At 33.7% G+C, this 27924-nt stretch overlaps 1 protein-coding gene across 5 annotated transcripts in view; it reads left to right on the top strand.

Annotated features, from left to right (window-relative positions):
• The window catches only part of vegfaa (vascular endothelial growth factor Aa), a 30395-nt gene extending 5426 nt beyond the window's left edge, over window positions 1–24969 (top strand). The window contains exons 3-9 of one of the 5 annotated variants that reach the window (XM_068213886.2): window positions 3059–3103; window positions 3187–3383; window positions 5956–6032; window positions 7962–7994; window positions 16322–16413; window positions 19065–19196; window positions 23445–23581. In XM_068213886.2, the coding sequence (XP_068069987.1) occupies window positions 3198–3383; window positions 5956–6032; window positions 7962–7994; window positions 16322–16413; window positions 19065–19180 (504 nt within the window). In that variant the 5' untranslated portion in view covers window positions 3059–3103; window positions 3187–3197 and the 3' untranslated portion in view covers window positions 19181–19196; window positions 23445–23581. 5 annotated transcript variants of the gene reach the window in all.
• The last annotated feature ends 2955 nt before the right edge of the window (window positions 24970–27924 follow it).

Raw genomic sequence — 27924 nt, 5'->3', positions numbered from 1 at the left:
ATTTATAATATATTTAAATAATATATATTTCACAGCATTTTGCCCTGTGAAAGTCTGACATTTCATCAATAATGGTCTTAAAAAGGTATTAAAAAGTCTTATTAAAGTCTTATTATTTGACGTGATGAAACCTGCAGAAACCCTGTGTTTTCCCAGACATTTAAAAATAAAATGTTTTAGAGCAGTAATCACAATACCGTGAAACCGTGATATTTTTATCCAAGGTTATCACACCTTCAGAATCTTATTACCGGCCCATGCCTAGCTGAAACAACACAATTCTTAATTTTATTTTGTGGCGACAACTTAATTGTTTTGTTCAACCTACTTAATTTTTTAAAAGGTTGTTCCAACACTTGTATTTTGTATTTTTACAGCGTATCTTCATTTGTGCTCAACCACAGAAAGAACCTGAAACAGGTTTTGAGAGTAAATGTTGACAGTAAATGATGACAAATTGTGTGTGAACTATCCCTTTAAGAGCGACCGAATCAAAACAGACCACGTGAGAGTTTGCACTTTGCTAAATAAAGATATGGGATACAAACATATGGCCATAAATGAAAAATGATAGGGCATTGGGTGAAACGTAGCTGGTGCCATCAGCAAAACCAGCAGTTATTGGCCGCATCATAAATAGGGTTGCACTTGGGGTTTTTTCACATGGCTTTGGGGCTGTGACAGATTCATGGGTGGCAGGAGCTCACGCAGGGTGGGCTTCTGGTAGAGGTCAGGTGTCTGCCATGAAACCTGGCGCCGCACTGCCTGAGGTCATGCTTTTCCCTGGCAGTCTGCAGGTCAGGAGGCTCTGGGGTCAGAATGAATGATGGCGAGCCAGTTTAAGGAGGTGTGCAGATTAGGGTGGACGTGCAAGTGAGGCACATGTGCTGCTGTGTGTGCCTCAACATGTGTGACGCTTCTGTTTTTTTTGCGCACTTGGCATAGTGAAGTCCCCAGTGTGCCCTGTGTGAGGCATTAATGTGAATTTTGCTGGGTTCAACACAATTCCTTCATGTTGTCCTAACACATTTGATGAAGTTATTTTAAAGTGGATTGAACATAGTTGTTATTAGGGCTGCATGATATTGGAAAAACTGCGATATTTTTTTATTTTGCGATATATATTGCAATATGAATACCATTTATTTTAAAAGAGTTAAAATCTTAGTATCTCTATTTGGAAAGAGGTTATGTTAGATCGATTGGGATGATTCTGCTGTGGAAGTGCTTCTCCATGAAATTTAATAAGCTATCTATAAACTTTTTGGCGTCCCCTGAAATATTTTCGTTGTGGTCTGTGCTATTTGCAGTGCGTTTTTGTAATTAAGGTCACAAATAATACAATTTCTTATACCTGCTTTATAAAATCATTATACAATCACAGGCTTCAAAAACACATGCAAATAATAAATTGTGATGCAAACTCAACATTGCATATCCTGTGATGTGACTATTACGAATGATCATATTGCGAAATGATAAATTTTGCAGCCCTAATTGTTATAAAAAAAACTCAAGAATTGTGTTGATTCAGCTTATTTTAAATATGTAGTTTGAACAAGCAGCACATCTTTTTTTATGATGTTGATTCAAACCTGTATGCTGTTATTTTGATTGTAAAACACAAAGGATGAATCTTCACGCCACTCTTTTCATATTTATCATGACTGTTGGATATAAAAAGGGCTGAGAAACAAAAAGAGAACTTGTGTTATATATTTTCCCTTGTGAAAAAACAGTGAGTAATTAATTTAAAACATCATCAAGCTTTTAAATTGATGTTAAATCTTACAGTAGGCGAATGTGTTTAAATAGATTGTTCACCCGTAAGTAATTCTAAAATTGTATGGATTTCTTTCATCTGCTGAACACAAAATAAGATAATCAGAAGGATGTTGTAAAAAAGCAGTGTTTGACATTCACTTAAGAACAAAAAAATCAATATAGCTTCCTTTGTGTTTGGAACAAGTAGAGGATGAATAAAACATCATCCTTTTTCAAAGTATAGTCAACTAATCGCTTTAAAAGCATTAATTTTATTCACGTTTTTAAAGTATAATCATTTAATCGCTTTAAAGCAGCAAGTTTACTCACTGTTTTTAAAGTTTAGTCAACTATTTACTTTTAAAAGCAACACGTTTACTCTTTTTTTAAAAGTAGTCAACTAATCGCTTTAAAAGCATCGGTTTTACTCTCTTTTTAAAGTATGATCAACTAATCCCTTTCAAAGCAACAAGTTTACTCACTTTTAAAATCAACTAATTGCTTTAAAAGCAACGGGTTTACTCACTTTTTAATGTACGATCAACTAATCGCTTTAAAAGCATCGGTTTTACTTTAAAAAAATCAGTCGACCGATCATTTTCAGACTCAACGTTTTTACTGACTTTTAAAAGTCAACGAATCATTTTAAATGCAACTGTATTTTAGTTTTTATTTATATATTTGTATTATTATTAAAAACTGTGCTGTAAATTAATTTAATTATAGTTAAACTAAACAGTTGAATGAATAAGCCAAGGTTTTAAGGTAAAATGTCATACTTTTGAAACTTATATGACATATACTATATAAATGAGTAATATATTTGTAATTACACCTTTTTAATGATGCCGTTTCATAGACATATTATCAAGTGTTTTCTCTTTTAATGCAATTAAATAGTCTTCAATTTCACTAATGCAATATTATGAGAGTTCAAAGCTTTATATTCTGTTAAACACAAAATAAAACATTTTAGGGAGCGCTGAAAAACGATAACCATTGACTTCCATTGGATGTGCTTTTCCTATTATGTAAGTCGACAGGTTTTCATCCTCCTTTAAAATATCTTCTGTTGTGTTCAACATAAAAATGAAGCTCATAAATGGTTTATATCCACTTGAGGTCGAGTAAATAGTAAATGTTCATTTTTGGATGAACTGCCCCTTTCAGCACATTTTTTTCCACAAGGGTAAAGACTTTTCGAAGCAGTAACAGACTCAGTCATGGTTAATAATGAATGAACAGTCATGCATGGAAAAGAGTCGCTGTAAAACTCTCTTTTTGTGTTTAACAGAAGAAAATAATTAATAACAGCAGACAGGTTTGGAATGACACAAAGGTAAGTTAACATTGAGAGAACTTTAGTTGAACGGGAGAACGGTGTGACGGTAACTGAACACTCTCGCTTTGCTTCCTCCTCAGTGATTCCCTTCATGGATGTGTATAAAAAGAGTGCGTGCAAGACCCGAGAGCTGCTGGTAGACATCATCCAGGAGTATCCCGATGAGATCGAGCACACGTACATCCCGTCCTGTGTGGTTCTCATGCGCTGTGCAGGATGCTGTAATGATGAGGCGCTCGAATGCGTCCCGACAGAGACACGAAACGTCACTATGGAGGTGAGACAGCTTTAATCCAGCATGTGCATATATATATATATACACAAATGAAGTCAGAATTATTAGCCCTCCTGTATATTTTTTCCCCAATTTCTGTTTAATGAAATGAAGATTTTATTCAACACATTGCTAAACATAATAGTTTTAATAACTCATTTCTAATAACTTATTTTTTTTATCTTTGCCATGATGACAGCACATAATATTTGACTAGAAATTTGTCAACACACTAGTATCCAGCTTAAAGTGACATTTAAAGACTTAACTGGGTTTATTAGGCAGGTTAGGGTAATTAGGCGAATCATTGTATAACAATTGGTAACACTTCAGTATGGGGACCAGTTCTTACTAAAACTATTGGTTTATTACCTGCCTTTTAAGATATTGGCCCTACTGAAAAAAACAGCTTAAACCAGCACAGGCTGGTTGGCTGGTTTTAATTCGTTGACCAGCCTGGTCTTAGAGCGGTTTTGGCAATTTCCAGGCTGGTTTACAGCCATTTTCCAGCCTGGTCTTAGCTGGTCATCTCCATGGCTAGAAAACTAGCTTGACCTGCCTAGCTAGGCTGGGAGCTCAGCCAAAAACAGCTATGTCCAGCTTAAACCAGGCTAGTCAAGCTGGTTTTAGCTGGATTTAACTGGTCATTTTCCAGCGTGACCAGCTAAGACCAGGCTGGAAATGGCTGAAAACCAGCCTGGAAGTGGCCAAAACCCCTCTAAAACCAGCCTGGTTGACCAGCTAAAACCAGCCAACCAGCCTAGGCTGGTTTAAGCTGGATTTTTTTAGCAGGGGGCTGTTTATTAATACTTAAAAAGCACATATTATGCATAATCTCACTCATACCCAATACCTAAACCCAACTACTACCCTAATAACTATTAATAAGCCGCTATTTAAGGGTTTATTGAGTTAAAAGTCAAGTTAATGGTTTGTTAATAGCGAAAATTGTACTTTTAAAAAGTGTGACCTTTTCTTATGAGTGTTTTTTATTAGGAGTGCATCTGCTAAACAGAATACATAAACAACAATAGAACAGAAATGGAAATAACAGGAATGTTTATAAACGGCAATGACAATCTGAATAATATTGGTAATATTTAAATAGTACTTAGTAGGGTTGGGCGATGACGACCAATTTGGTATCGTACGATGTCTAATATGAAACATCGCGATGGTTGATGGTATGTCGTCATAGGCGGTGGTAAATTAATTATGAATCATTAATTAATTATTAACGAATTAATTATTTGAAGTCTATCGTTTCAACTACCTCACCCGCATGGTCTTTGTTTTACACAATAACAAATCATACAGTAAATAATTAAAGATAAGTTACACACATAATTACCACCTGTCAATCACTTTTTCTGCAAACTCGTGAATAGGCAGAGTGATCTGTGTTGTTATAATGGTGTCGACAAACTTGGTTGGTAAAAAGGTGCACAACCAACAGGAATCAGCCAACAGTATCTGAGTTGTTCGCTAAAATTACTGAGTACAAATGTGAATGTGAAGGATTGAAGCATGACTGCCTGGACCCACTGTTTCCAGCGCATGACAGTGTATGTGCGTCTTTTCAGCGGTAGTGTGGAGGGAGGGCTGCTCAGAAATGCTAAACGATGGTGTGGATGTGGAAAGTTTTCATTCTAAAATGCCATTTAAAAACTAAGACCTATTAGTGTAAACGGGGCCTGAGTGTGTATTTTTCGCGAGCGGATTTGCAACGGTTGATTGCAACGGATTGAGGATTTGCAACGGTGGTTTGCGATGCCGGCTCAGCATCGTGGTGTCTGATGGCCATCGGTGATGGATGATGGCATTGTCTATCGCCCCAACCCTAGTACTTAGCATTCATAGACGTAATAATAATAATAATAAGGTAACACTTCAGTTTAAGTAACAATTCACACCCTTTATTACTGACTTATTCCTTGCCTATTATTAAGATATTAACTGTCTGTATGCATTTATAAAGTATGATCAAATTCTACATCCCTAATCCTGACCAATACCTAAACCCTGAACTACTACCTTACAAACTATTAATAAGGAGTTAATTAGTAGCTTATTGAGCTTGAAGTCTTAGTTAATGGTTGGTTAATATTGTCAACTATACATTAATAATAATAATACGACTAATATCAACAACAAAAGTTGTTAATGATGAAATAAATATTCTGCGATGACTGCAACAGTAATATCAATAATAATGAAGGTAATAACAACAATTCTAATAATGATGTGTAATGATGATAATAATAATAGTAATAATAGAAAAAAAGGACAGCCTTCGGCCTGCTTCCTATGACTACTATGCTCGCCCAACGTGGGGACCTTGAGGCGCTGTGAACTGGCATGTCAGCTATGTTGTTTACCGCTGCACACTGTGTTTATGTGGTTGAAACTGCTCTTGGCCACAGCTGAGGCCTGGTCTTGCTATTTATTCAAGTATCTGTTAACTTAAATTCATTAGACTGTGGTTAGAACATCATCTTCTCTTCGAAATCTCATATATTACAGTCATAAATGTGCAAGTATACCCTTAATGTGCTTTTTTTGTGTGTCCGTCTAGGTGCTGCGGGTCAAGCAACGCGTATCGCAGCATAATTTTCAGCTGAGTTTCACAGAACACACCAAGTGTGAATGCAGGTATGTCTGTTAAAGTCTATGTGAAGTCAAAACAGGCACTGTTTATTTGATTTTAGCGCACATTCTTATTTTTTACACTGTAAAAAATGTCGGCATTACTGACAATTTTGGTAGCCGGTAATACTGTAAAATTTACTAGTGCAGTGTAAATTAACAATTGCAGTTGTGCTGTAGTTTTACAGCACAATTATAATTATTAAATTCACAATAAACTTGTAAACTTTACAGTATTACTGGCAATTTTTACAGTATGACTGGCATAATTTACAAGCGCATGGGCATTAGCCAATAACAATTGTCTTGTAAAACTACAGCACAATTATAATTGTTAATTTAAAGTGCACTTGTGCAATTGTGCGCTGTAAAACTACAGGACAATTTTATTTAAAATTTACAATTGGACTAAATTAAAGTATAACTGGCCATTTTTACAGTACTACTGGCAATTTTTTACAATATTAATGGTAAAATTTACAAGTGTACTGTAAATTAACAATTACAATTGCGCTGTAAAACTACAGCACAATTGTAATTGTTAATTTACAGTGCACTTGTAAATTTTACAGTATTACTGGCAATATTTACTGTATTGCTGTCAATTTACAAGTTCACTGCAAATGAACAATTACAACTGCGCTGTAAAACTACAGGGCAATTATAATTGTTGATTTACATTGCGCTTGTAAATTTTACAGTATTACTTGCCATTTTTACAGTATTACTGGCAGTTTTTACAATATTGTACGATATTTACAAGCACATTATAAATGAACAATTACAACTGCGCTGTAAAACTCCAGCACAATGGTATTACTAATGTCTGACCATTTGCTTACATTTGTGGCGGTTCTTAACTGGTGATGTCACTTTGACGGCTTCAGCCACAATATTCTTAGCCCTGCCTCTCTTACTGTTAGTTTGCTAAGACTAAATGATGTGCAAAAAGAAAGCCCGCTCCCTACTCAATATTCAATTTCAGTTGCAAGTGCATCAACAAACTTAACAAAACTTATGGTTCATGCTGAGATTAATTTAGGAATAAATGTAATAAATAAAAAGATATTTCAATTCAGATTCTGATGACTTAATCTGCTATTTGCTTTTCTAATATTGGAATGATATTAGAGCTGCACAATTAATCTAGTGGCACACTAATGTGTATTTAATGTTTAATGTTGTGCTTCTATTTTAGGTGTGACTTTTTAACATTCTGTAAAGGGTCTACGGATGAAAAATAGCCATTCTTGGCTAATTCTGGCACATTTTACAGTAATGTTTATTAATGTGCATTGACCCTGTAAACAAATAAACTAAACTAAATCAGTGGCAATTTTCATGCGCATTTTGTCAGTAAAGCCGGTTCTGTAATCAGTAGGAAATCTCCAGCACCTGCTTTCAGATGGAGCAGCTTTTGCTACACAGCCATAGTTCCCTGACAATGATTTAATTGGTGTGATTATGAAATCGAAGATAACCATTCTTCATGTTTGCGTGCCTTCTCAGTGATCTATGGCTCTGTATTGCTACTACATCGGAAAGTATGTGAAAACACCACATTTAATAACGCTTTTACTCCAAACTCACTTTATAACTTCAATTGTGTGTCTAAAATTTGTGAAAGGATTTCATAGTCGACTCTCGTTTAATCAAAAAAAAGTAGTTAAATCGTTTATTTGATTTCCTGTTGACTCTTCTTGAGCACCCTCTGGCTTTAGGAGATTTACTACTTATAACAGAGCCGTGCTTTCCTGACAAGATGTGCATGAGAATCACAGCTTTTGCCAAATTGCAATATCATTTTTAATCATCACGCATTCTTAAAAGGTGTCTTGCTGCTGAAATGTCCTTTAAAAATTCTTGTAATCTGAGTGAATGAATCCTTTGAGTTATTTATTGTGAATTAATCCTCGGTCGCATCTTCTTTTTCAGGCCAAAGGCAGAAGTCAAAGCAAAGAAAGAAAAGTAAGTTGAGTTTTCATTTCATCTCATGAAAGATTATTTCCTATGTCAAGCTTTTTGGGTGATTTTATGATTATAGATTCTATTTTTCCTACGGGGCATTCTGGGAATTGCTTAGGGTTTGTTTGTTGATCGCGTGGATGGATTTACATGTAGATGGCACAGGGCGTTTCTTAACACGCAGCTAAAAATGTGCAATGACTGGGCTGATCGACCGGCAATGAGAAGCAGCCAGCTGGACACTGTGCTAGCAGCTAACACTTACCAGCAAGAGGCAGTTTATCACTAACTGTTTGCCTAGATTGACCAATCACAATCCAAGCATAAGCAGTGGATTCCTGTAGGAGCTAGACGAAAATGACTTGCCTCGTCAGTGAGTTGGTGTTTATCTAATGTAAATGACTCAGCCTCAGCAGTCTGTATGTGAGTGGAGAGAATGTGTGAGACAGCTGAGGTGATGTGGGTGAGAAATCCAAGCGTGCATTTATTCATCATTTCCAGACTCACGCTGCTTGCATTGTCATAAATGGCGCATTCCATTTGCTTATTATTCTATTAGTACTTATAAGGCGGTTTTGCCTCGTATGAAAACACTCTAAATGAACTCAGATGTCCACAGCGTCTGTGCAGTTCACTTTGTAAACACACAGGACTCGGGGTTTACTTTATATTCACTTATATTTCATTCCAACTCTAAAGTTCCAGGCAGTCTACCCCTTCTTGCTATTGACTTTAGTAATAAAGTAATGGCTAAGAGAAATACATACTTGTGGAAGTATCAAAAATTCCTCAAATTAATTAAGGATTCATCAAAAACGCAACAAAAAAGTGAACAATTTGCCTGCAAACTCAGTTTGGTTTGGTTAAGATCAAAATTTTGTTAAGATTTTCTCAATGATACACTAAAAAATTTGACATTTGTTGTTTGCTCAAACTACTTATTTAAAAATAAACTTTTTTTTAGCCTTTTTTGGGGGGGACAACTTAATTGTTTCATGTTCAATACCCTTAAAGTTTACTCAATTTACTTTGAATGTTTGCTCTTTAATAATAATGTTTTCAAAATATTGTTTACAGCTACTGAAAAGAATCACTTGAAGAATATTGCATCAATATTGACAAAATATTCCCATTTAAAACGTACAGTTATTTGAACTACATTAAAATATAAACCACTTAAACTTATTTTAATTTCAAATTCTTCTTTAAAGTTTCTAAAAATTAAGAAAATTGTAAGAAAAAAAGAAGAAGAAAAAAAGAAAATGAAGAATTTGCCAGCAAATTCAGTTTGGTTTGGTTAAGACCAAAATTTTTTGGTTAAGACAAAGATTTTCTCAATGATACACTAAAAATTTGACATTTGTTGTTTGCTCAAACTACTTATTTAAAAATGAGCACGCACACGAAACAACATTTTTTTGAGCCTTTTTTGGGGGGACAGCTTAATTGTTTCATGTTCAATACACTTAAATTTGTTAAAACCAACAAGTCCCATTTAAAACTTAGTTATTTGAAAGACATTAAAATATAAACTACTTAAACTTATTTTAATTTCAAATTCTTCTTTAAAGTTTCTAAAAATTAAGAAAATTGTAGGAAAAAAAAAGAAGGAAAAAAAAAAGAAAGTGAAGAATTTGCCAGCAAATTCAGTTTGGTTTGGTTAAGGCCAACATTTTGTTAAGATTTTCTCAACGATATACTTAAACGTTGCTCAAACTACTTAATTAAAATGAGCTGAAACAGCACAATTTTTGAGTTTTTTTGGGGGACAACTTAATTGTTTTATGTTCAATCCACTTAAATTTGTTAAAACCAACAAGTTTACTCAATTTACTTTGAATGTTTGTTCTTTTATATTAATGTTTTCAAAATATGATTTACAGCTACTAAAAAAATCTAAGAGATCACTTGAAGAATATCACATCTTGACAAAATATTCACATTTAAAATTTGCAGTTATTTAAAAAACACTGAAATATAAACACCTTTAACCTATTTTGATTTCAAATTCTTCCTTAAAGTTTCAAAAATGATATAATAATAATAATAAATATGACAACAACAACATTATTAAAATGATAAATGCGGTATTAAAATTCAGTATTATTCAGTATTAAAAATGAAATGTCATTAAAAATTATGTCTAAACAATGCTAAAGTAATGCAGGACTCTAGGCTTTGGATTTAATTCCAACTCTAAAGCTCCAGGAAGTCCACCCCTTCTTGCCACTGACTTTAGTAATAAAATAAAAAGAAATACATCCTTGAGGAAGTATCAGCAGAATATCATCAAATGCATCAAAAATGTATTAAATTCGTCAACGATTCATTAAAAAGGCAACAAGAAAGTGAACAATTTGTCAGCAAATTCAGTTTAGTTTTGTTTAGACTACTTATTTAAAATGAGCTGAAACAACATATTTTGAGATTTTTTTTGGGGGGGGGGGGGGGGGACAACTGAATTGTTTTATGTTCAGTAAACTTAAATTTGTTAAAACCAACAGCAACCAACTTATTTTGATTTCAAATTCTTCTTTAAAACTTCAATAAAAAGAAGAATGCTATAATAAAATGACAACAACATTATTAAAACAAAACCAGAACCATGTTAAAGTAACCCAGGACTCTGGGTTTACTTTCTTTTCACCCCTTCTTGCCACTGATTTTAGTAATAAAATAATGACTCAGCACACAGCAGCATTATTAAAATGAAAATCAGAGTGATAAAAATGTAATGTAACTCAATATAATTTCCAAACCACGCTCAAGTAACAGTCCATCACCTTTATCTCCACTGGATTACTATCGCCACAAAGTATAAAAAGCTCCAGGCATTATAAAAGTATAAAAATAAATTATTAATGCTCAGTAAAACAAATAATAACGTAACAGAGTGAACCGTGAGCGCATATTGAATGCCACAAATGAAGTTCATTCAAAAGCATGCTATCATGTTGAATTTCGATGCAAATGTATTCAGTTATACTGTCCATCAAAGTCATCGTGACTCCCAGAGCACACCTCGACACGCCTTCAGCTCCCGTTTGACCACAACAAAGCGAAATGAAATGCTTGACTGTTCTCACACCCAAACAGTGAAATCAACATCCACTCAGTGTTACAACATCCCAATCCCTCCTGCTCCTCAGGCACAAACTCACCGCGACTTACTCACCACACAACACCCAAAAACTAAACCTGCTCTTCCTTTCAGAGATATCGTTTAGACGTCTGCCAGAAATAGACATGCAACTGCTATAAAAAGACAAGACTCTTAGAGGACAATCTGCCGAACATGCAATCAAAACGTTAGTCATCATGCTAGATCTATTAAATGAAAGACTGATATGGACCGTTAAAGTTCTTCTGGAATATACTGTTTGTATCATTTGAGTCCCGGCTGGGTCAGTTGGCATTTCTATGTGGAGTTTGCATGTCCTTACCGTGTTGGCGTGGGTTTCCTCCGGGTGCTCCGGTTTCCCCCACAAGTCCGAAGACATGCGCTATAGGTGAACTGAATAAACTAAAACGGCCGTGATGTGTGTGAATGAGTGTTTATGGGTGTTTCCCAGTACTGGGTTGCAGCTGAAAAGGCATCCGCTGTGTAAAACATGCTGGAAGAGTTGGCGGTTCATTCCGCTGTGGCCACCCCTGATGAATAAAAGGACTAAGCTGAAGGAAAATGAATGAATGGAACGTTATTGTAAATGGTCACCATTTATTATAACTCAGAGAGAGAACTTTAAAATAATGTATGAACCAGCGACCTTCTTGCTGTGAGGCGATCGTGCTACCCACTGCGCCACTGTGACGTGCCTTTGAACATTCATTTCAAAATACTTTTTAATAATTACCTTAATAGGATAACATGTTGCCAGCAATATGTAGATATATGTAATATGTCAAATAATATCGCTTCAGGGCCATCATTACCATAGAGGCAGTAGTGTGTGGAGCTCATCAGACGTGACATTTCAGTGGACTGATGCTCTGACCTGCCAATAACCGGCGGTTTTATGGGATTTGTTTGGGTTTTTCTGGCAGCTGTGAAGTGAAGACCACCCGCCGATGCTCACACTTGCTCAACACTGACCCTTAATGCTTCCCCCGTACTAATCATAGTAACAAGTGCCGTTAACCCACTTTTATTTTTAGCCTTTTAAACAGTAGGTGATCCCGGGACAGAGGTTATTGTTGGTTACCGAGAGCTGCTTCACAAACCTTCTTTACTTCCATTGTGTCTTAAGCTTTGTGTGCGATTATACATTGACCGCTAATGTATCTGACGCCACATGTGAATGTCATGGGGTTATATAATGCTAATATGTGTGTGCGTTTTTTCCGTAATTCACATATGCACACTAAAAAGTGACTTTAAAGTGCTTTACAGCAATGTGCATTATTCAATTTAAGCTTTATGAAAGGGGCTTTGTGTTATTAACTAAGATATTCAAGTATTTTAACATTTAAATCAGTCATAAAGTTGCTTTTTAAAATATGAATGAGGTCAGTCGAGTGTTGATTCAGTTTGGTTCAATAACTATGTGTCTGTGTTCCTTAAAGTGCAATTTGTACCAATTTAACCTGTATAAATAGTTGAAATAAATGAACACATGGTGGTTCAGTCACTTTACAGCAAAAAGGTCGGTCCCACTTTATATTAAGTGGCCTTAACTAATATGTACTTACACAGGAATTAATAGTTTGTTACAATGTACTTATTGTGTAAAAACATGTATTTACTGTGCACTTATGCTTGATTAAATACCTGTATGTAATTACATCTGTAATTAACTTCTGTAATTACACTTGTAAATACACTGTTGACCATCCCTTACACCTTAACCCACCCTTAAACCTACCCACACCCCCAAACCTGTCCCTAACCCAACCTCTATCCCAACTCAAGAGCACCACAAGTGCTCTCAAATACTTTATGAACACAGTAAGTACATTGTATTTATTTTTTGATGTAAGTACATAGTAGTTAAGGACACTTAATATAAAGTGGGACCAAAAGGTCTCTGGTTTGAGTCACAGCAAGGCCAGTTGGCATTTCTATGTGGAGTTTGCATGTTCTCCCCATGTTTGTGTGGGTTTTCTCTGGGTGCTCCGCTTTCCCCCACAGTCCAAACACATGCGGTACAGGTGAATTGGGTAAGCAGATTTGTCCATAGTGTGTGAGTGTGAATGAGTGTGTATTGGTGTTTCCCAGAACTAGGTTGCGACTGGAAGGGCATCTCTTGCATAAAACTAATGCTGGAGTAGTTAGTGGTTCATTCCACATACATATCCCAACATACATCACTGGCAATCATGACAATATATATATATATATATCTTGTGTTTTAGGGTACCACCTTAAAATAAGACTAGCTATTTCCAGCGTTGTTGCTTTTGAAAGAGTTAAATTACAATATTGCATCTTTTTTAAAGTAATTAAATTTCTAACTAGTTACTTTTTAAGGCAGGTAACACAAAAGTATGTTTTATGTGTATTTGTAAGATTAGGAATTTTTAACGCTAATATATTACAAGTCACTTTTATATTTTAAGTAACTAAATGTGTTAGTTACTTTTTAAGAAAAGTAATGCGTAATTATTACATTTTTATTTGTTTATAAAATGAATACAGGCTTAATGTTGTCAAATATTAATTTTAAAAGTAACTTTACCGTTTTGCAATACATATTTCCTGTGTAAATATGGTAATTAGACTTGAATTATGTTCAGGAGGGTCCGGCAGCAGCTGTGTGTGTGTGTGTGTGTGTTCAGGTGATGAGTCGGGTCAGAAAGGCTCAGAGAAATCCTCATGGGTTTTAGCGGCGTCTCTCTCCGCACGTAGGCAAGCGTTCGCTGATTCACAAGCTCAAGTTCAGCTGCTTGTACTTCGATCCTCACCTCTAAGCTCCTCAAACACACACATATATACACACTCAATCCCTTTAGCTGCTTATCTGGACTGTAGAGTCTGTGTGTTTCCTCATGAGGCCTGTTCATGACGCGCTGCTCCTCGATTTAATTACTGCTCATTAAGGTTGTCACAATAGCAACATTTCAACAAGCAACACTAAAGTCAGTGCAGTTTCAGGATCCACAGGTACAAAGATACCTCAGCAAAACTCAATAATGAATATGTATACTAACGATTTGTGTATATATAAATATTAGCTATATGGATTCAAAATGGTGGCTTTTATAGTATATTTACATTTTTGGTGATCCAGGACTACAAAATCTTTGTTGTTTGCTCATTTTGCTTATTTTAAAAGAGCTGACAAAACACATTCTTAAATTTTGTTTTTTTTTGGGACAACTTAATTGTTTTTGGTTCAGTCCACTTAAATTTGCTAAAACCAACATGTTTACTCAGTTCCTTCATGTCGACCCAACACAAATCAATGTTGTGCTAAAATACATACAATAGCCAAAATACATTGTATGGGTCAAAATATTTTTACTTTTATGCCAAAAAGTCATTGGAATATTAAGTAAAGATGATGCTCCATGAAGATATTTAGTAAATTTCCTACCCTAAACATGTGAAGACTTAACTTCACATTGGTTTTTCGTATTGCTAAGAACATTTGGACAACTTTGAAGAAGATTTTCCAACAGTCTCATTGGGAATATGTGCCCAGGGCTACAGTTTTGAGAACCGAGAAGTATGTGCTTGTGGACACATATATGGATGTATTTTGTGTGTAAAATGAATGCTACGAGGTGGTACAGATAACTGGTTACATCCTTATGGACATATTTTCTTTGCTGCTTATTTTTAAAGAGCTGACACAACACATTCTTCAATTTTTTTTTTTGGGACAACTTAATTGTTTTTGGTTCAGTCCACTTAAATTTGCTAAAACCGACATGTTTACTCAGTTTCTTCATGTTGACCCAACACAAATCAATTTTGTGCTAAAATACATACAATAGCCAAAATACATTGTATGGGTCAAAATATTTATACTTTTATGCCAAAAAGTCATTGGAATATTAAGTAAAGATGATGCTCCATGAAGATATTTAGTAAATTTCCTACCGTAAACATGTGAAGACTTAACTTTATATTGGTTTTATGTATCGCTAAGAACATTTGGACAACTTTAAAGAAGATTTTCCAACAGTCTCATTGGGAATATGTGCCCAGGGCTACATTTTTGAGAACCAAGAAGTATGTGTGTATGTGAAGAATTTTGAGTGTAAGATGAATGTTACAGAGTAGTACAAATTACTGCTTACCTCCTTATTGACATTTTCTGGTGTGACTGATTAGCTTTGTAGCTCGCTACTTAGTGTTGGACTTTGGATGCGGAGACAAGCGGTTGTAGTCTGGTGAAGGACGGTAACAGAAACCTGCCTCTGGTGAATTTACGAAAAATGGCACATATTAGAAAATGTGCCCCAGGAACTTATTTGAGATTGTCAACCTTTACAAGGCTAGTGGACTACTGAAAAAACTGCAAGACGTAGCCCAGGTACATATTTCTCAGTTCTCAAAGATCTAGCCCTGGGCACATTAATCAAGTGAGCCTGGGTTAAGATTTTCCCAATATTTACAATATTTTTTAACACTCCGATTACAGATTTTTAAATATTTATGTCTCAGCCAACAAATTTGTCAATGCAAAACTTATTTATGGTGGTGCTTAAATGCCATTTTCCAAAATTCAAAACTTATGATTGCTATTGTGGTTCTTGGTCACATTTTTAGTGTTTTATGCTCGAAAAAGCTCACTTTATTTAGTCTAGCATTATTTAATATTACTAAATAGTATGTATTTAAAATATACAAACATACAAGTATGGAAAAATTAAGAGTGCGCTTGGAAATTCTCTGTTTATCTGGATTTACAATACTTATGTGTTTGAATAAAACTTTGTTTTGTTTTGTGAAGTACTGAAGGCATTTCTTCAAATTTAAAATAAAATGATGTCAGTGTTGTTTTTTATTTGTTTTTGCCTCATTTAAGTGAACAAAAGAGAATAATAAAAAAATCTATGTTTAGTCAAATATCCCAGATTTTCAATCACCATTCTCAGCTAATTAAAAATGCATTATTGTGTGACCAATTAACTTTTTTTTTTTAGAAAAAAAGGACAATATTTACTTTCAAATGTAGAAGAAATGTGATCAGACCTTTATAGAACACAAATATTAACAATTTGTGATATGTATAAAACTTTTTACTAAGTATTTAAACATTAGGCGGAAGCGACAAACAAAAATAAATTTGCATTATTTTTTTTTGTAACAACTTAGTGCTTTTGAGATCGTGGCGCTGCTTCTCTTAGATGTCCTATTCCTGCGTTATTCTCCTGTTTTGCAGAAAGCCCAGAGTGAGGAGGGTTAAAAACCCAAACAGAGCGAGAGAGGGAGATTCAGGCGGTCTCAGCGCCTCGGCTCACCTGCGCTCAAGCAGTACTTTACTCTCAGTCATTGGCTTTATTTATGGCCAGCTTGTTTGCTCTTTGTAATCTCACTCAGTCTGCATTTATTTTGACTCATATTCACACTGTTGGCCCACGGCCCGCAAAGAGGAAAGCAACCAAAGGTGAATAAACAGTGGCTGCATGACTGTCTCTGTCATTAACTAATGTACAGCTGGGATGAGGCTCTGCACACCTGCATTACTGTAGCGTTTCTGACAACAGCTGCTCTACTGTACACATGGGACTTTGTTTGAAGAGCTTCAGTCAAAATAATGATTTCCTTTGAGTTCGTTAATACATATTAATCATCATGGGGAAAGTCATTTTAATCAGTTTATTTAATTACTTTACTACATAATTCTGTCTTATTTTGTGAATTACTGATGGCATTTCTTCCAAATTTAAATGGGATTTTCTCATTAGCATAAAATAACAAAAAATGGTGTATGCTTTAAAATAAAATGTTTTTTTTTTTAAAGCAATGGTTTTACTTAATTTTATAGTCAACTAATCACTTTAAAAGCAACAAGTTTACTCACTTTTTAAAAGTATAATCAACTAATCGCTTTTAAAAGCATTGTTTTTTACTCAGCTATTTTAAATTAAAGTCAATTAATCACTTTAAAACCATCGGTTTTACTCACTTTTTTAAAGTATGATCCACTAATCGCTTTTAAAAACAGTGAGTAAAACCAATGCTTTTAAAGCGATTAGTTGACTACATTAAAAGCATTGGTTTTAGGCACTGTTTTTTAAAGTATAGTCAACTAATCGCTTTAAAAGCATTGTTTTTACTCACGTTTTTAAAGTTTGATCAACTAATAGCTTTAAAAGCATCGTCTTTTACTCAGCTCTTTTAAAGTACAGTCAATTAATCACTTTAAAACCACAGGTTTTACTATTTAAAAAAATAATAAACTCAATTAATCGCTTTAAAAGCATCGGTTTTACTCACTTTTTTAAAGTAAAGTCAGCTTTTCAAGCATCGGTTTTACTTTTTAAACTAAAGTCAATTATTGACTTAAAAGCTTCAGTTTTACTCACTTTTTTTAAAGTATGATCCACTATTCGCTTTAAAAAACAGTAAGTAAAACCAATGATTTTAAAGCGATTAGTTGACTACATTAAAAGCATTGTTTTTTCGCACTGTTTTTTAAAGTATAGTCAACTAATCGCTATAAAAGCATTGTTTTTACTCACGTTTTTAAAGTTTGATCAACTAATCGCTTTAAAAGCAACAAGTTTACTCACTTTTTCAAAGTATAATCAACTTATCGCTTTAAAAGCATCGGTTTTACTCACTGTTTTTAAAGTATAGTCAACTAATCGCTTTAAAAGCATCGTTTTTACTCACATTTTTTAAGTTTGACCAACTAATCAGTTTAAAAGCATTGATTTTATTCACGTTTTTAAAGTATAATCAATTAATCGCTTTAAAGCAGCAAGTTTACTCGCTGTTTTTAAAGTTTAGTCAACTATTAACTTTAAAAGCAACACGTTTACTCACATTTTAAAAGTAGTCAACTAATCACTTTAAAAGCATCGGTTTTACAATCGTTTTTAAAGTATGATCAACTAATCCCTTTAAAAGCAATGAGTTTACTCACTTTTTTAAAGTATGATCAACTAATCCCTTTCAAAGCAACAAGTTTACTCACTTTTAAAATCAACTATTTGCTTTAAAAGCAACAGGTTTACTCACTTTTTAATGTACGATCAACTAATCGCTTTAAAAGCATCGGTTTTACTTTTAAAAAATCAGTCAACCGATCACTTTCAGACTCAACGTTTTTACTGACTTTTAAAAGTCAACGAATCATTTTAAATGCAACTGGTTTTTAGATTTTGTTTATATATTTGTATTATTATTAAAACTGTGCTGCTAAACTGTGTCACCTGTGGTCGAACAAGCCATTTTTGCAAACACTGCTCTTGCTTCATGCTTTCCATGGTGTATATGTGAATCTGTCTGCGTGTGTGTTTGTAAAAGCAGTCTGTGTTGTCTGTGTTTCTGATTTCACTGTTGCCACTAATCATCATTTCTCATTTCTGAATGTTTGACGGACGAACGGGTTCATGCTTCGCTCGCATCACACACAAGCCCAGCTTTCCTTCCGCCATTCATGCTAAATCTGACAAAAAGCTAAATCTGTAGCGTTTGATGCGGTGAGGTTGTGTGTGATGGTGAGGTGCATGAGTGTGTGTGGCCGTGCACTGCGGAAACTGCTTTTCTTACTTAAGAGTTTTTGCCCCGTTTCTAGTCCAAATATCAAAAAAGTATTAAATTATAAAGCATTTTCTGAACAAGTAAAAATACTGTTTTGTTTTCAGAGATAATCTATCAAAATAAATAGAGTTTTTTATTAAAGCAAGCTAAATAATCTGCCAATAGGGTAAGCAAAATAATCAAACAAGATTATTTAGCGTGTTTTACAGAAAAAACACACTTAATTCTGACGTTATTAATACTAGTACAGAAAATGCTTTTTTAATGTGAGAATTTTTGATATTTGGACTAGAATTAGTTTAAGTAAGAAATGCTTTTTTTATTGCAGTGTGTGTGTATGTGTGTGTCCAGCGCTCTTCCCAGATCACTAGTGCTTAGTTGTCTCTCTGTCTCTCCTTCTGCTTCTCTTGCAGCCACTGTGAGCCTTGCTCAGAGAGAAGGAAGCGCTTGTATGTGCAGGACCCCCTCACCTGTAAATGCTCCTGCAAATTCACACAAATGCAATGCAAGTCCAGACAACTTGAGTTAAACGAAAGAACTTGCAGGTTTGTTTATGAACTGCCACCATGTGCAACACGCATCTTGTCTTCCGGTCTCTTCTGAAAACCCTTTCTCCTTGCTGAAACGTGCATGATTCCAGCGCTTGTTGCATTATCTTATAGGCTGCGTCTGCATTGGTCTGGATACATGGAGAAATGTTTGCCTTCTGTCTGCATTTAGCTGCATTTTGTCGTGCATGCATCATTTACTTGAAGATGCTCTTCCTGATTGATATTGTGGTATGTTATATTATATATCAACTTTAAATAATTTTTAAAATATTGATGTTTAAGAGAGCAAGGACATTTTTTATACAATATTTTTATAATGTTTTTTTTGTGTGGAGAAAGTCTTATTTCCTTCATATTTTTAAAACCATTTTTTAAGGTTATTAAATAATAATATATTATTAAAAATAATATTATTAGCCACCTTTATTCCCTTTTTTCCAATTTTTTCTCTGATTGGCTACAGAACAAACCACTTTTCAATGACTTGTCTAATTAACTTTTACAATTAACCTAATTATCATAATAAGGCCTTTAAATTGCACTTTAAGCTAAACACTATGATGTAATACAATGTTTTTCTTTCTTAACGTTTTTTTTTGTCTTACTTAATGTTTCTAGATATTCATAGATATTCTCCAAATATCTTAAATCAGAAAGCATGACCATTAAAAATTAATTAATTTATATATATATATATATATATATATATATATATATATATATATATATATATATATATATATATATATATATATATGTATGTGTGTGTGTGTATATATATATATATATATATATATATATATATATATATATATATATATATATGTATGTGTGTGTGTGTATATATATATATAAAATATAAAATTAAATTAAATGACACTCAAATAAATAATCTTACTTTCTGCTTTCTGGTTTGAAATAAGACTGTTACTTTAAAAATATATATAACAAGATGCTAGAACTTATTTTAATAAGTTAATCAAGTTTCAACTACACTTTAAAAAGCAATTACCCCCAAAAAATCGAAGTAAACCCATTGCCTTAAAAGTGACAAGTTGATTTTTCTTCCAAAAATATAAAGTATTTCTGTTTCAACTTAGAACTATTAAGTTCACTTAACTTAATTTTTATTATTATGCACATAGTTTACATAGAATTATAAGCCCCCCTGAATTATTACCCCCCCCCCCCCTCTCTCTTATTTCCTCTATTTCTGTTTATCGGAAATAATAATAGCTTGTTCGGCAGTCAGTCGAAAAACAATATTGCTTATGGGGGCTAATAATATTGACCTTAAAATGGCTTTTAAAAAATGAAAACAGCTTTTATTCTAGCCGAAATAAACCAAATGAGACTTTCTCCAGAAATAAAAACATTTTAGGAAATACTGTGAAAAATTCCTGAATCTGTTTAACATCGTTTGAGAAATAGTTGCTTAAAATAGGGCTAATAAATTTGACTTCAACAAAATGAGCATTTTCGGATGTATCCAGAATGATGTATCTGCATGTTCAGGTTGACTTTGTGTGTACAGTATGTGTGTGTTTGTGTTTGTTTGGTATAATGTACGACACAACTAAATCTAGCGCATCCCTGCCTTGCACTAACAGACGTCACTACATGCTGTGTAGTGTCAACATTGTGGATTTGATATCATAATGAACTGTTTACGTGACGTTAATGAGGTATTTTGTCAACAAGAACTATGATTTGGTGTTTTCCAGTAAGCAGGGAAAGTGCATATGTGTGTGTTTGTGAAGTGGATCATCATCTTATCATTTATTGCTCATTGTTTTGTGTTCAGACCGTAATTTGCTGACAAAGTGCGGAAATCACAGCATTTTTTGGATTTTAGTGTTGAAGTAAAATGTGAATATCAGTGTGTCCATGCGGTTTGCTTCTCATCAAATGTCCTACCAGTGTGTGTGTGTGATCTTATGTGTTAACAGACTTTACAGTGTTGGGCGTAACGCATTACAAGTAACACAAGTTACATAATAATCATACTTTTCCAAGTAACGAGTAAAGTAACTACTATTAAGAAATGTCATAATATTTGAGTTACTTTTTTGAAAATGTAACCCGAGCTACATTTTTTAAATTAAATTAATTAGAATAAATTAATAAAAATACATTAGGCACGATGAATCACGCCGTCAATGAGAGAATGTGTTCAACATTTTGAACGCATCGAAGAAAAGGGGATTAGAGTCTTAATGGACAGTGATTTTACGTAAGACAGATAGCACAAAAGTAGTACACACATTGCATTAAACTTACAATAATCTGTATATATGACATGTATAGCTCTGGGTTAAGGATGTTCTCAGATAACATTGTCCTAATATATTATTTATTATATGTTTTTTAAAGGTAAACGTAGACGTGGGTTATACAGTGTGTTGTTAATTGCAGAGCTCCTCTATTAAAAAAAGAAAGGAAAAAATAGCCAGGTAATAAAAAGTAACTCAAAAGTAGCGTAACACATTACTTGCCATAAAGAGTAAGTAACGTAACTAGTTACTTTTTTGGGGAGTAACTCAATTTTGTAATGCACTACTTTTTAAAAAAGTAACTTTCCCCAACACTGTTACTCTATATGTGTTACTGTCATATTCAGTGGAAATGCAAGCATCTTTTGGTTGTCCGGTGATTCCACCCAAACTATAACTCCTTTCAAAGGTGTTCTTCAATATGACCTTTAAATTGACTAAACTGTGACTTATATGTCAAATAAAATACAATTAATAAGTAATATGAATAATTCTCATTAACTTACGGCCGCAGCTGTATCCTTTCTAGCAACAACCCTTATGCAGCGTGTAATATTGCCAAGCGCATTATCGCTGTCAAAATGAAATCAACTTTATTCTAGTTTTACAGTTGAAAAGAAATGTATTAGCCACCTTATGACATTTAAATTTATTTTAAAGAGGACATTTTTACCATGATAATTTTATTTAAGTATTTCGTATAACTCGTTTTTATGTCTTAAAGAAGGGCTATGTTTAACAAATCTCCTAGCTCTTGAAAATGTAAACTAAGTAAATGAAAAGAATTTAATATTTTTAAGGCTAATAATTTAATCTGTATTTACAGTTATATAGGAAATTACTTCTATTCTTTTTGAAATTTGGGTAAAGTTAACTTATGGTATACTAAAATATATTACTATTAAAACCTTTACGTGTATTTTAGTTTACCATAAGTTCACTTTAACCATATTTCAAAAAGAATAGAATTAATTTCATGTATAACTGTAGATGCAGACTAAATTATTATAAAGGGAGTCGAGTGGGTGGAGTCACATATTAATTAATGGATTTCCTTAACTGTGCAAAGTCTAGAAGGGATACAGCTGCGATCGGAAATTAATGAGAATTATTTATATTATTTATTAAATTACCCATTAATTGTATTTTATTAAAGGCTACCCTAAACCCAACCATCAAATTAATGCAAAAACAGTAATTATAGAGAGTATTATTCGTATTATTCAATAACTCACTCATTAAATTGTATTTTATTAATCCCTACCCGATCTCTAGGCCTTAAATAATGTAAAACATTTCATTCGGAAATCACAGAGTGATTAAACAGGCTACAAGAAGTCTGATTGGCTACAAGGAGTCAAGTGGGTGGAGTCACATATCAATAAATGCATAACATGTCCTTAACTGTGCAAAGTCTAGAAGAGATACAGCTGTGGTCGGAAACTAATGGGAATTATTTATATTATTTATTAAATTACCCATTAATTGTATTTTATTAAAGTCCACCCCAACCCTAAACCCAAACCCAACCACCAAAATAATGCACAAACAGTAATTATACAGAGTTTTCATATTATTTATGAAATAACTCATTAAATTCTACTCACCTCTACACCCTAATAATGTAAAAACATTCCATTGGGAAATAGTAGAGTGAGTAAACAGCCTTAACTCTGATTGGCTTCAAGGAGTCAAGTGGGTGGAGTCACATCAATAAATGCCTAGGATTTCCTTAAGTGTGTTAAATCTTAAAGAGATACAGCGGTGGATACTTACATCAGTAAGTAAAGCATAATTTGTGTCACACTGTACATCAGTAATTCATATTTTTACATTACATTGAGGGTAGGGGTAGATTATTATTAACATAAATAATAACTTCCGACTGCAGCTGTATCCCTTCTAGGAATATCTCCTTAATATATACCAACATGTCAGATTTCTAACCAATCCAATTGTTCTCTTTCAGATGTGAAAAGCCAAGATGATGATCGAGCGAACGCCGGGCAGAACTCTGCATGAAGGAAGGAACTTAAATAAAAACTTTTTAAACGGCACAGCACTTTCAAAACCTAAGGAAGAACATTCCTTGGATGAACTGCAAACACTATCCTGAACGAAACACTAAGTGCAGGAGATATCATCCCATTGTATATTTTTAAGATATTAATATAAAGAATATTATATATATAAATATATATATTAAATGACAATGTGTGTCGCTGCTATCACCTACAAATAAGTCAACGAAGACGCTGCTTTCGCGTGTGAATGGGATATATTGCAGTGTCACTACGTCTGAGGCCTGTGATTGGACGAAACACAGCGAGGGATGCATAATTAAAGACTCAGCCTTCACTGAGAGCCGACAACCTCCGGACCTTTCTTTACGAACAGTAGCAGACTGTCAATCAAAGGACAGGAAGTGACACATTAAAGATTCTTTTCCGGAATCTTCGGAACAGTGGGTCCAGGAGCGGAACACGAATGCGGAACTATCTTTTTCTGTGATGTCACTTGCTAGGGTGAATTCGTAGTCGAAAAGACACCTGTACTGACTAACATCCAATAGGACTTGGTGTGATAATACTAAAGGGATATTACGTGTATGTATATATGACAAAACACACACACAAATCAGTGACTTTTGACATTCCACATTAAAAATACTATAGTAAGTAGTGTTTTTGAACCATACTGTGGTAAAGTGTATTATACTGACGTTTTTTTTTTGCTGCTTGTTCAAACTACTTATTTAAAATTGAGTTGAACCAACACAATTCTTAAGTTATTTTGGGCACAACTTAATTGTTTTATCTTTGATCCACTTAAATTTGTAAGTTAAGTTGACTTAATCGATTTGTGTTGGGACAACATGAAGAAATTGTGTGGAACCCAGCCTTTTTCACAGTGTATATTATAATATCAAGTACTTTACTATAGTGTATTCCAAAAGCGACACTATAGAATTGACTATAGTATTTTGTAATGTGTGAAGGAACGAAGTCGTTCTGTTAGTACGCGGTATTCATAAATATATTTTTTTTTCCAAAGAAAGAGAATATTGCACACAACTTTAGGAACTGTTTATTACCACACGATATCTGTATATACATTTCTAATATCCCTTTGTGTAGTTCGCTGCACCTAATTTAAATTGTTAGAGCAGTATTCTGTCTATTTAATTTGATCTATTTATATCGTGTTATTGTTTCATGAATCTGAAAAACTGTGGACGGCTTTTTCTAGACAGACAAACGAGAGACAAAAACATTCCTGAAAAGCGCCTTTTTTAGTTTGTTTATATCGGCGATCAGCTCGGTGGAGAAGTGTTGGGATGACAAACAAACATTCTCTTTGTGTGCCACGTTTTCAGAGTAATATATTTAATGGTGCTGTTAACATCTTTTTTTGTGTGTGTTTTTAGTTTATTATTATTCCGCATATTTATTTTTAAATAATATTGTTTTGTATTAAAGCAGAAATGGATTTCAGTTTGGCGAGTGTGATGGGTTTTTTTTGTTCGAGGAGCATGCTGAGTTTAAATGATGGCACTTTTACAAAGGAATACAATTGAATTAACATTTCACGCACAAATAAAGACACTTTAAATACAATGCATGATTTATAAACATAGACAAGCCAGATCTACACTGCATAACTCCTAGAAAGTCAAACCATTTAAGGGAAACCGTTTGCAACAAGTGAAGTTTCACAAACGAATTTCTAGAAAACAGGTAACATGACTGATCGCAACTGGTCTCTCATCTGTAATCATTAGTAAACCAATCGGATCATTCCAAACCCACTATAAATAGCCCAACTAAAGGCTTGTACACACCGATCAAAAGTGCCAATTTGATTGGTAGAGAAGGTTTAAATGTGGCGCATCAAAACAAACGAGCATGAGACGTTTCTTTAATAATGACGCTTTTGCGCCTGCCGTTTTGCACGTTGGTTTGATCACATTGGCGTCATTTATTTAGCCACGAGGTGTTAAACGTTGACAAAAAACGTGAGTAAAAAGTGTCCCAGTGTGCACAGGCCTTAACTTTACCCCCTCATCTTCGTTTTTAGAAGAATCCCCCCATCCACCCCATCTCCTCCTTTTTCTCCTTTAAAAGGGGGAGCTCTCAAGAACTTCCTGATCTCGTACCACCTTACATGCTCATTGACCAGGCCGGAGCCCTGGGCTCAATTATCTCTGAGCTCAGGGTTCTCTCCTGGAACAGCATGCCAAACCTGCTATTATTATCAAGCAATATCTAAGTGTAAACTCTTGAAACCATTTAAGTACTGTGAACTTAATCCATTCAAGTAAACGAAGCAATTTAAACCCAATAAATGAAGAGAACTCAAACCAACTGAGTACTGTGAAACCCAGTAAGTCAAACTCAAACCGTTTGAGGAGACTGATCGCTACAAACCATTTGATTTAAAAACTAATATGACTCAATTTAAGTAATGAGGTGTTAAATTAACTCATTACCAGGGCCAGATGGAATCTGCGGATGTTTTTTGCTATTTCTGCTGAGAATTTTGGTAAAAATCTGTGAATTTCTGCTGAATTATTTTGGGAGTATCCAGCGGAGTATCATAACTAAAACCTTAATATATTAAATAAAAAGTAATAAATTACTGAATAAAAACTGAATAAATTCAGATTTACACATTTACTCAAGTAAATAAACTGAATTAATAATGGGATAAAAATCTGTGAATTTCTGCTGAATTATTTTGGGAGTATCCAGCGGAGTATCATAACTAAAACCTTAATATATTAAATAAAAAGTAATAAATTACTGAATAAAAACTGAATAAATTCAGATTTACACATTTACTCAAGTAAATAAACTGAATTAATAATGGGATAAAAATCTGTGGAATTCTGTGGAAAATCTGCGGATTTCTGCGTGTGCAGATTCCGTGTGGGCCTACTCATTACCTTCAACACCGAGTTCAAAACTCTTTTCAAACGAGTAGATTTAACTTTCAGTCAATTTTGAGTTAACTACACTCACTTTATTTGATATAGTTGACTGTCGGGTTTTACAGTCTATAAACAAAACCTTTTCGCTTAGGACGTAGGATGAAAAATACATGGGGATTGCATAAAAACGTGACTTTTTGCTCCCAGCTTAATTGATTTCCCCCCCCTGTCACAGCTCTGTGGAGAATTACCATCATTAACACTCCCATGTCATTCTAACACTGTTATTTTCGTTCTTCTTTGAAAATTAGCTTCTCTTTCCCATACAGTATGGGTAGTTATTTATGATGTCGAGCTCCAAAAACAACTAAAAAGCACAGTGTCTTCCTTTATATTGGAATAATACAGTATATATATTCCAAGCTTGTATTAAATTTTCAATTCAAGATTATATGTAAGGCGCTTTTTACAATAATTTTTGTTCAACTAAAGGTGCACATTGCATTACAAACAAATTAAGTTAAAGTTGCAATCAAATATAAGTTATTATATACACAATTAACCTTAATTTTTCAGCATATAGGTGATGTCTATGTGTACATCTTTAAAGAAGTATATTTATCTATTAAGTGTATGTGTTGTCCTTAAAGTCCTCGATGGTTTACATCATCTTTTTACAGGTCTTGGATCCCATCAATGCCGCTGCACAGTCTCTAGAGGCCTTGTTATGGGCATCCCCAGGTCGAAATGGAAATGAAAATAATTAGCGTAGCTGCTGTTCATATTTGAACAGGAGATATTAAAGGTCAATGCGAAAATGAAGTGCTATAAATTAAAATAGCAGCTATATAACCAACATAGAAACAAACATAAAGCCTGTGACAAAATGTCTGGTTCATTAAGACAGGAGGAAGGTGTCCTACAGGAGGCCCACACACCCGCCTCGCGTCTGAGCCTCGGACATTATCAGAAAGGCTATTCCAGAGTTTAGGAGCCATAAATGAGAAGGCTCGGCCTCCTTTAGTAGACTTTGCTACCAGAAGTTTTGAGATCTTAAAGAGCAAGTTGGATTGTAGCAAGATTTGTTTATGTGGATTTTGGGAGTATACTAGCAAAAACAAAAATAAATAATAATAATGTTTTAATAAATTAAAAATAATGTTTACAATGCAAATTTGGTAAACAAAGCAAGTCTCTCATTTAATATATATATATATATATATATATATATATATATATATATATATATATATATATATATATATATATATATATATATATATATATATATATTGAGAGACATAAAATATTACCTTGGAAACTTTATTGTTAATGAATTATATAAACATTTGAATGTTAATAATATTACTGAAATAAATATAGAAACTGAATGAATGCTGTTGAAGTCAGAATTATCAGCCCCTTGTGTATATATATATATATATATATATATATATATATATATATATATATATATATATATATATATATTTTTTTTTTTTTTTTTTTTTTTTTTTTT

The sequence above is a fragment of the Danio rerio genome, chromosome 16 (genome assembly GCF_049306965.1).
Source record: "Danio rerio strain Tuebingen ecotype United States chromosome 16, GRCz12tu, whole genome shotgun sequence".
Classification (NCBI taxonomy): Eukaryota; Metazoa; Chordata; class Actinopteri; order Cypriniformes; family Danionidae; genus Danio; species Danio rerio.
This window is presented reverse-complemented; position numbering and strand designations above follow the sequence as displayed.